The 10639-nt window shown below is 38.7% G+C and overlaps 1 protein-coding gene across 1 annotated transcript; it reads right to left on the bottom strand.

Annotated features, from left to right (window-relative positions):
• Positions 1 to 2439: 2439 nt before the first annotated feature.
• On the bottom strand, positions 2440 to 8448 carry c18h19orf47 (chromosome 18 C19orf47 homolog). The gene is made up of 8 exons (XM_043216731.1): positions 8392 to 8448; positions 7183 to 7270; positions 6497 to 6611; positions 5641 to 5722; positions 5395 to 5508; positions 4986 to 5129; positions 4769 to 4845; positions 2440 to 4505 (listed from the first exon to the last, which is right to left on the bottom strand). Exons 1-8 carry the CDS (start codon positions 8408 to 8410, stop codon positions 3966 to 3968), a joined length of 1179 nt encoding a protein of 392 aa, XP_043072666.1. The 5' UTR covers positions 8411 to 8448; the 3' UTR covers positions 2440 to 3965.
• Positions 8449 to 10639: the final 2191 nt, after the last annotated feature.

Below are 10639 nucleotides of genomic sequence, written 5' to 3'. Positions count from 1 at the left end.
CACACATATACATACATATACATATATATATATATATATACATACATATATATATACACATATATATAAGTATATATATATATAGTACAAAAAATAACAATAAATACAAAAGAAATCACTTATAAGCTATTCTTAAAAAATATGTTTTAAGATTAGATTTAAAGATCTATGATCCTCCATAGATCATAAACGAGAAGGCGGTACCACTAAAAGACCAGAATCAGAAGAACAGATATCATGACTTGGAGTATAAATACTTAATAATTGAGATAAATATTGAGGTGCCGTACCCTGCAAACCCTTATAGGTCGGCATAAGAATTTTAAAATCAATCCAAAACCTGACAGGGAGCCAGTAACTCTTGAGACTGGAAAGGTGGACTCAGTTGTTGTGCTCATTCTAGCGCGCTGCATTTTAACCTGACTGCCGCTTACTTGAGCTGGTTTTAGAAACTCCCACAAGCAAAGCCAAACAAAAGTGTTTATCAATTTTTCAGCGACCGAAAGATAACACGGGGCGAAGACCTTCAATGTTTCTGAGATGAAACAATGAATTTTTCACTCTGTTCTGGACATGAGGACCAAAAGTTAGATTGGTGTAAAAAAAAAAAAAAAAAAAAAAAAAAATACCCCCAGATTTTTACATTTTGCAAATCTAAAACCTCACCAGAAACTGTTAATGCTAATGTACCCGATATACTAATTTGATGAGGAGCGCCAATAAGCATTACCTCGGTCTCGTCACTGTTAAAGCAAGTTTTGAGATATACATTTTTTTTTATGCGTGAATGTAAACCTGATGTACATACTAAAAAGTAGGGGGCTCAAAATGGAACCCTGTGGGACACCAAAATGAACTGAGCCGAATTTTTGGAATGACATCCACCCAGGGAAACAAAAGGGAAGATTTGAACCGATTTAAAACAGTGCCTGTAACACCAAAAACTTGGCTTCTAAACAAGAGAGCATGATCAAGTGTGTCAAACGCTGCACTTAGATCTAGAAGAATCAGAATCGACAGACAACCAGCGTCAGCAGCGAGCATCAGATCATTAGTAACCTCAACTAGAGCCGCTTCAGTGCTGTGGAGGTGTTCAAAAAGGTTATCATCACTGAGATGAGTATGCAACTTCGAGGAGACGATGCGTTCCTGGATTTTAGCGATAAAAGGAAGATCTGAGATAGGCTGAAAGTTCTTGAAGATCATGAAAATCAACAGAAGTTTGTTTTTTTTTGCCGCTCAACCACTTTGATATACGACATGGCCATCTCTTGTAGGTGGTTTGTTGCTGGTTCACAATGGTCCGCTAGTTCACACCAGCTGAGACCAGGACAAAAAGACTTGCACGAAGCATGTATAATTTGCCCTTAAATTAGCTTCCAGATCAAAGTGGAAATAGTCTCCCCGGGAGCTTGAATGATTAATTTTCCCGCAGCTGGAACTGAAAAAATGAATTAGCTGAAAATCGACTCCCTTTGGCCATTCAGGATCCAGATGAGTTTTCTGAACAGATTTGGAAAAATTTCGCATTACTTGCTCACCAACGAATCCACTGCAGCAAGTGGGTGCCGTCAGAATGAGTGTCAAAACAGCACAAACTCACAAGCAACCCCAACTCTGCCAATTTTCATTTTTAGGTGAAATACTCCCTCAAGCCTGCTGAAGAGATGCTATACCGAGTCGCCTCAAGGCTGACCAGGCAGGTTTGTTAAGATAAAGATCATTAATAAAATGCAAGAGACGGCGTTATCCGAAAGTGTTTAAAAATCTATTCGTTTGCTTTCGTGTTCATAGGAACATAAAGATGCAAATAAACCTTCACGGTGAAGTTATACATTGTAATGCAAATAAACACTGCATCTGGGCTAAATTAATAACACAGCCTAATAGAAAAAGAAGAGTCAGCATGAAGAGGCAAATGTTGAACAGTGATGAACTGCTGAGATCCTCTTACAAATCGCTCAGTGTACTGCAACACTGGAGACATAAGGGCTTATGTAGTAATCACCATCTGCGTCATTTACTAGAGCATGCATTAAACGCAGCTCAGTGCGATGCTTCTTTGCTTGCACATCAGTTTCGAATAAGGACTAAAAATCATTTCATTATCTCTGTATAGCGACCTCCTTTATCAAACTGATTATGCAGTAAAAGTCTCAACTGTAAGAACGTATTTATGCTGGTTTATACAAATGACTGCAGACCATCATTTGTCAACTTGCTTGTGTTCTGCTGCGCAAACCCATAAAAGTCTCTTTCACACTAACCACTTTAAATCTTACGTAGGGAGGAGTGCAGATTAATTAGCATTTTTCAATGCAAAACCGTATGTAATAATATCTATAAACGTGATAATAACTAGAATATGCTTCAACAACCAGCTGTTATATGTAACCAATGCACATCATATAAAAGTAAAAAAAAAAAAAAAAACAACAGTTTTTGTTTTATCTTTTTATATTCAATCCATTTCCAAGACAAATAATCTTCATCAATATTTTATAAACTTACCCAGTTAAAATGTTTTATTCTTAATATTCCTAAACATAATAATGTAACAAAATTCTGCATTTGAGATGCTTAAAATTATGATATTTATAATTAAAAAAAAAAAACATGAAGGAAACATGACGGAACACAAAGCGTAGGTGAATTCCTATTACAACGGCATGATTAGTGGTTACTGTAGTGAACAGTACAAAGGGGTGAAAACTCGTACAAATACACAAGGGTCCACCTCCACGTGTGTTGCTTGGCAACAGCATGCTATCACCAGTACTATATTTGCTCTGCTTGTCCAAGTAACACTTAACAACACAAATTTTCATTGGATGGCATTTTGAATGCGGAGATTCGAGAGCAGAGACTCTTTAACACAGACTGTGATTGTGATTTTGTGTCTTTGAGAAAGGTTACAGTTGCGGTCACGCAACACTTTTCAATTTCACTTGTATACAGGAAATATGCAAGCTCGCATAAAACAATGGCATTGTTGGGCATTTCAAAGTCCAATTTTGGTGAACTACGAATTCCTATAGGTCACCAATAAACCTTAAAGCTGCAGATTTGCAGGAAAATGGAGTAAAATGTACGTTTCTCTAATTCTGAATGTATTTGTTAAATGTAATTTTTATTTCTAAAAGTCTAGTGTGACCGCAGGTTAAGGCGCATTAATGGAAATGCTCATGCGTGCAGTTTAAAGCCAACAAAAGGCTTTTTTGTATTATAAAAATCCTGTGAAGTGAATGGGATGATTCAACCAAAAATGAAAGAGTAACCATTTACTCCTCCTCTTGTCCAAAGCTATACGGGTTTTCTTCTTCTGCGGAACAAAAATTAGAATCTGAAGATTCTGACTAAAAACAATTCCACAGAAGAAAGAAAATGACATGAGAGTGAATATATGATGACAATTAAAAAAATTTTTTTGTGAACTATCCCTTTAAAAGCTAGGAGGTAAGAACATGAGCTTACTTCATGAAGGAATCGGTAAGCTGAGGTGTTTGCGGTAAACATAGCACATGCTTTTACTTACGTCTCTTGGCTACGGTAGTGGAAAACAAAAAATACCCTTGACATTTCGAGCATTCGATGCTGGGCGCCATGCATTATAAAATCTTTATTACAAACCCCCCCCCCTTTAATCTGGAAAAAATGTTTCACTCACATAGGCGCAGGAGAGCAGCTATAAAAGTAGGATGGGGTATAGAGCATGATTCCTATAACCAAACATAATGAGAACAGGTATGTCCACACTGACATTTAACAGATATTGCAGCTGTCCCTTTTTCCCCCTAGTATCATCAATTCATAACACTCCATGAGGTACAGCATATCGACTTCCCAATCCATCAAGGGTGGTCCTAGAGTTTCTCCACTCACTCAAACGGAAATTCAGGTGGGTTTTAAGTTATAAAATAGGCATACTGGATAAAAAAAAGGGGTGCCTTTTAGTTTTTCAGGTATTAGGTTTTCCGCGCGCCCAGTCTCTTGAATACACTGACCGAGCCAGCGTCCATCTGAGCCCCGTGAGTGTCACCTGTGCTGCTACTGACCTTAGGGCTGGCCAGAGCAAAGCTGCCCTGGAATTTGCTCCTGCTACTCGTAACACGACTGTCCTGGGTGTCTGCAGGCTGATTGACTAGAGGGGTCGAGGAGGTAGGGTTGACCGACGGGGCCTTGCCCAGTCTCTGCAGTACACCCAGTTTGGGTGTCCCCTCTTGGTTGGAGGAGGAGGTAGAGGAGGATATCGGCGGTGTGCCTTCAGATAAGGGGAGTTTGTACTTTGCGCCGAGTCGACGCAGAGTGAGGGGTTTAGTTTTGGCTGTTACGGTCTCTTTTTTAGAAGTGGGTGGGGGTCGTTTGAGGACGCCGGCATACTGCAGCACCGAGCCGTCGCCGTCGCTGTCATTGTCCTCGAAAGCGTCTGCAACACCATCTGTCTTTCCTCCGCTGTCTTCGTCTTCCTCTGCTTCACCCAGTCGGCTAAACACACCTGTTGGCTGCTGTTTGGAAAAAAACAAAGACAGTGATGTGAAAAATAGCAACACTTTAGAATAAATTAACATCAGTTAATGCGTTAATGTAACAACAAAAATACTTTTATAGCATTCTGCAATTTTGATTCTGTTCACTTCTGCGTACACTTATTATACATTTATAACATTTCAAGTTGCATAAATCAACATTAGTCAATGCAATGTTAGTTCAAGGGGGGACTAAATACTAATTATCTGATGGGTGAAATCAATACAGTACAATATCTCACCTTATTGGCTGAGGTGGTGTCTGCCTTTGACTCTGCCCCGAGTCTGTCAAACACTGAAGTACGCTTTAAAACCTTAGCTGTGGCGAAGTAGGGAAGATTATAAGATCAATCATGTCTGTGTCAGTTTCAAATAGTTATTTAGGAGGTTCTAATTTCAATAGTTCAAATTACTGCAACATCATATAAGCTTGAAGACTGATATACTATCTCAGGGCACCTTTCTTTGCCTGCTGCGCCAGGATGCGCCGAGTTCGAGCTGTGGTGCCTTTTGGCATGTTTATGATATATTTGCCCTCCATTTCTCTTGTGACTCGCCGGCGCTTTACTTGCAACCCATTTTCTTCTGTTGGCTTGCTGGGCACTGTGAGAGGAAGAAAAAGAGTTTTAAATCATCCTGTTCCATTTAAGAAAGAGTTAATCCAAACATGTATTCTACTGTTCATTTGCATTTATTTTACTTCAATATCACAGCCTTTGCTATACTTTAAAAAACAAAAATATTAAACAGTTTATATGCTACATGCATGCATTATTTGTACCACAAGTGCCCTGAGAATTCAATGACTAGCTGCATTTAGTAAAAAGCCTGACTTAACATCACTGCTTGTTAACCTAATCAGATGTACCTGTTTTGGCACTGGCGTTGGAGACCGTTACTGAAATTCGGTTGTCAGGGCGCCGAGCAGGAGTGCTTGGTGGGGAGTCCCGGCTCAGAGCATTGGCAATCATGCGTGTGGCAGCTGTCGAGGGAACATGAACATTACCAGAGCTACAGCTTCAGCCCACTCAAACAAAGATAAATCACTCCCTGCGTGAGCAACCAGTAGAAGAACCGCATATGCATGAATCAATTCAATGCCTGAAATACTTACGAGTGTTTGCAGTACGTCTCAGTTCAGCCTGTACACTAGTCTGTCCAGACGAAATGGCCTCGGTTGTCGTTTTGCACATATCCTGCATTAAGAAGAACATTATTTCACATTTAGAATAATGAAACATGTCAATGCAAGGGTATGCATGAAAGACAAAAAAATCCTTTGGTGATCAACAAATGTTGTACGTACTGAATACAAGACATGGGACGGAGTGCAAGAAATTTTAAAACCATTAATAAACATGATCAACAGTTTTTTTTTGTCCTTTTTACAGTATAATTCTGTCATTAATTACTCACTCATATACTATTCCAAATGCCCAAGATCTTTGTTCATTTTAGGTACACAGCTTAAGATATTTTTGATGAAATCTGAGCTTTCTGACCCTCTACAGACAGCAATGCACAAAAAATGTTCTAAAAGCCGGAAAAGTAGCAAGAACATTGTTAAAATCAGTGGTTCAAGTGACATTTCACAAAGCTACGAGAATACTTTTTGTGCACAAAGCAAACAAAAATAACGACTTTATTCTGGATAATAGCGGAAGACAATGTTGGGAGGAGAGGAACTGTTGAATAGTGGTTTTCACACACAAAAAGTATTCTCATAGATGGGCGCAATTAAGTTTCAACCACTGAGGTCGCGTGAACTGTTTTACTGAGATCTATAAATACACAGAAACATTTCAGTTCTATTGATGCCTATGCAGAGTCAGAGATCTCTTGGATTACATTTAATCAAAAATATCTGAATTTGTGTTCTGAAGATGAATAGAGGTCTTAACCGGTTTGGAATGGCAAGAAAACTAATTTTCTTTTTTTGGTGAACTATCCCTTTAAAAGGTAAACATCACCTGTCTATACACATGCTTTGCATGTTTGAGAATGGCTATGATGTCCCCGATGACTGTAATTCCCAAGTCCATCATTATTTCCTTACTGAGGTCCATGAGCATGCTTTTCTGAATCCTGAAAACAGAAAAGTCAATCAATCAATCAATCAATCATTTTTATTTATATAGCGCTTTTAACAACACAGGTGGCATCAAAGCACTGTGAAAAAGTAGTTGAGGCTTTTACAGCACCCGGTTGTGCAGCACAGGTAAGGAGTAACATATTGTTCAGAATGTCGTCTGTTCACATTTCAGAGAGGGCCAGATTTTGACTGTTCAATACGTTGAGAAGACATCCAGTGAGTAAAGCACACATACGCAGACTGAGACCGATCCTATACTGAACCAGATTAACCAGTTCACATCTATTTAGACATGTTTACTACACTGGCTACTACTTTTTTCTTCAGCCAGAATTAAATCAATCTGATTAATGAATCTAAAAGCAGCATGTAAATTCCACCCGTCATATGTTATTATGGCATTTCTACATTACGCATACTGCAGTACTTTAGTTTTCATTTAACCGGATCAGATTTGAAAAATTCGACACCACCCATTTCCAACACGACTGATGACTCAACCTAAATTCTAACGGATTAATCGGTTGCATGTAAACAAAGCTGAAGCCAATGATTTGGTTTTACCTGTTATCAACAAACGACACTGCGTAGTTGACAGCCAGTCCAGGAGGGATCCCAGCATCTTTGAAGAACTGGATCCATTCTGAGGTGGCTAAAAAAAAAAAACCCCACACACACATATCATGGTCAAGAACACAATTTTATCTGTTAGAGACAATATTCTAGCTTCATCTGTTTAGCATCTGCAGACAATATTGTGATCTGTTGTGAGCTGTCACGGTCTCAGAAGAAAGTGCATATAAAATGACGTGGTTTTGTTAAAAATAAATAAATGGACTCAAAACACTGAACGCGAACACTTAGCAATTTTGATAGGTTTTTCTCAGTAACAGTGATAACTAACTTCACTGATTCATACGATCAGGGAAAACCATCCACAAAAAGGTTAAAATGGACTCAAAAACAAAAAAAAAGTCCCAGCATGGAAAAGAGGTCATCAGCGTATGGGACATTCATGACAAAGAGAGAACACATGGTCAGCCGGAGCAGCTGCCTGGGTGTTATTTTTAAAGCCGTGAGTCTTGTGTCAGTAACTGAATTCTCCTGCTCCAGGCTCTTCACAAAATGAACAAAACTGTGTAGCTGAATTCACAACAACAACAAAAACCGTCGTCTGCATCAATATTTTATTTATGAATCTTGCTCAGCGCTGCGGTCACATGCCTATTTCATATAAGAGGACACGCAATTCTGAGGTTTAACACAGCTCCTTTATAAGGGTGGGGGAAACGGCCTGAACGGTTTTTACTGTTCCAATGCGATTTCAAATACTGGTCAAGTTCAGCTGGTGAGCAAACAGGCCTCACGGTTGAAAAGTTGCAAAAAATCTTATTAAATCAGACCAACCTCACCAGGTTGGGAGACTATTTTATGCTGGATCACTTAAAACGACTTTTACTAAAGGATTCGGTACAAACGCATTCGCCTTCAGCGACTAAATACGTTATGTTTAAACACGCCTGCGCGATATAAACAGCATATAAATAACAATGTTGTGTAATAACGAGACAATAGTAACGCAGAGCGTGGCCTGTTTTCATTGAACCGAGCCGCGGTACCGCGCTTTAGCTCTTCGTGAAAACCAAACCCTACCCCCCACGAGACGTTCTCCTTTGAATTTCCCACCACGTGCAGTTCAACGTTGATTTAAGCGCCTTCGCGGACCTGTACAGTAACCACATTCCGCACGTTAGGGTCATTTCTTTCTCTTACCTGTTGTGACCGTCGCCATCTTCCCAGGGAAAAACCGACGCGTCGCGGAAATCTTGTGACGCAACATCCTCTCCGTCTTCGGAACAAATCGACCGTGAGCCGAATGTTCCGAGCGAACCGAGCAACCTCTGGCTCCAAAACATGTCTTGTCCAACGGTTCGCTGCTCCAGTGTGCCACTTTGTGTGTAATTACCGGCACCATAACAATTGAAAGTTTGTTACTAAACGGAATTTTCCGTGACAGCTCCAGTTACATTATAATATGGTAAAGAGATGCAGTACAAGTGAACGGTCTTATTCTATCTTAAAAAGCGTCTCACGCCATCATTGTAAACGATGCTAGTATTTTGTGTGAAAATACCTTTTAATTTAAGGTTTTTTATTTTAATCTTTTTTTTTTAATTTAAGGCTTAACAATGCATGCTATTTCTATTTTAGCCACTAGAGGGAGGTAAAATCTTACAAATATCATCTCCCTGTTTTGGGGACCCTACGATCATCCTCCCTTTTCTTTATAATATTTGTTTTGATTTTAATTGAAATGTGGTTGCCCTTGTATGTTCTTTGTTCTAAAATTTGTAATAAAAATAAACGAATAAAGTCAGCAAAAAGGAAAAAAGATCACCCGCCCTTTACTTGTGTGTAAAACTGCTGTGTAAAAATTATTTGTAAAATAATTAACAGTTATTTATATTTCTAAAATATGCCTCGTTTATTGATTTAAACTTTACCTCTTCATTGACATGGAAGGTATAATACACTGAGGGGAAAAATAATAAAATAGGTAGAAAAACAGAAAAAAGTAAATTGAATACCAGGACATTATCCCTTAGGTTTACAGGCAATAATTGTTTTTTAAAAGACAACACAATGCAAATCAAAATACAAGCAATAAACTGAATAATAAATGCAGAACATTCATATTAACGTATCACACTGGGTCATATTTTTACAGGCTAAAACATTAGTTGGAAAAAAGAAGAGCTAGAAAGTCTTGAATATATTTGTGAATATATTTATTTTGTAGACATTTCCTTTACAAGAAGAAAATTGGACGTCATACAAAGATATTAAGATAGGACAGTACACCAAGATTTCACAGTCTATGTAACAATATGAAATGTCCTTCTCCATTCATTAAAGGGCTAGAAATATAGCATAAAGTGAAATGAAATGGAGAAAGGGTGAAAAGAGAAAGAATGTAGAACGGCGGATTATATAATTCACAAGGGTTGTTCAGTATGTATTAAATATGCTGTTCAATATGAGAACTTGAAGCGGTCATGGCGAGGAAAACACTCTAAAATCACGAGTGTCCTAAACCCATAACCTCAAATCTCCCAGACACCTCTATCGTCGGCACTCTTAATCAAGAATATACAAAGACAAACAGTATCGAAAAAGCACCATATCGTTTCTTAAATGTTATGCGATGGTTCTTATTACACCCAACTTTCATTTCCCTTCTAAAAAGGCAAAAAAGAAAAAAAAAACATACGAGAAACAGGTCAGCCCTCTTTCTTTTTTTTCGATTTTTTCAACAAGTGGTTGCAACACGAGCCTGATATTTCGCTCATCTTATACTGAAGGCAATCTTTAAATGTGCACTGGAAAGCGAAACGGTTCAGCTATCAAATGACACTGACTTTACCCGAGAGGTACAAACATTTTACATCCTCATAATGCATAACCATCCCGTCACTGAGGTCTGAGCAGAGTAAACGTTACGTAAGATAAACCGGAAAGACAAAACAGACTGTCTCAATTCTTCACCGTGACACTGTAGCATAAGGAATGACTTTTATCATACAACTCAGTTGATTTGCTACATGGTTCTCCTAGAGTATCTGAAATATTGCATTCCACCGTGTCAGTTCAAAGCACTGTGAATTTGAAAATACCTAGGACGATCATAGCTGGAAACATGACTGTGCAGTTCGATCTAAACAAGGAGTTTTTGCAAAGCGGAAGACCACAGAGTCACTGATACTGTATCGTTAAACCGACATCTCCTCATGCTATCGTATCGGAGTCAGATACGGTAACAAAACGTTTTGGCGTAGGAGTAACAAAAGCACCAACAGCTCAAAAATCAAAACAACATAAAACTGTTGCGACACACAATAACGTCTTTTGAAGAAAAGTTGAATTGATATCGGTGTAATGGAACCCGGAGCCGTTTTGTGAAATCACAGCTCTGGCTTCATCGCGTCACTGTTCGAGAGGCCTTAATTCGGTTTTCGTTGCC

This window comes from Puntigrus tetrazona, chromosome 18 (assembly GCF_018831695.1).
Source record: "Puntigrus tetrazona isolate hp1 chromosome 18, ASM1883169v1, whole genome shotgun sequence".
Classification (NCBI taxonomy): Eukaryota; Metazoa; Chordata; class Actinopteri; order Cypriniformes; family Cyprinidae; genus Puntigrus; species Puntigrus tetrazona.
The sequence above is the reverse complement of the archived record's forward strand: the minus strand, read 5'-3'. Positions and strand labels throughout refer to the sequence as shown.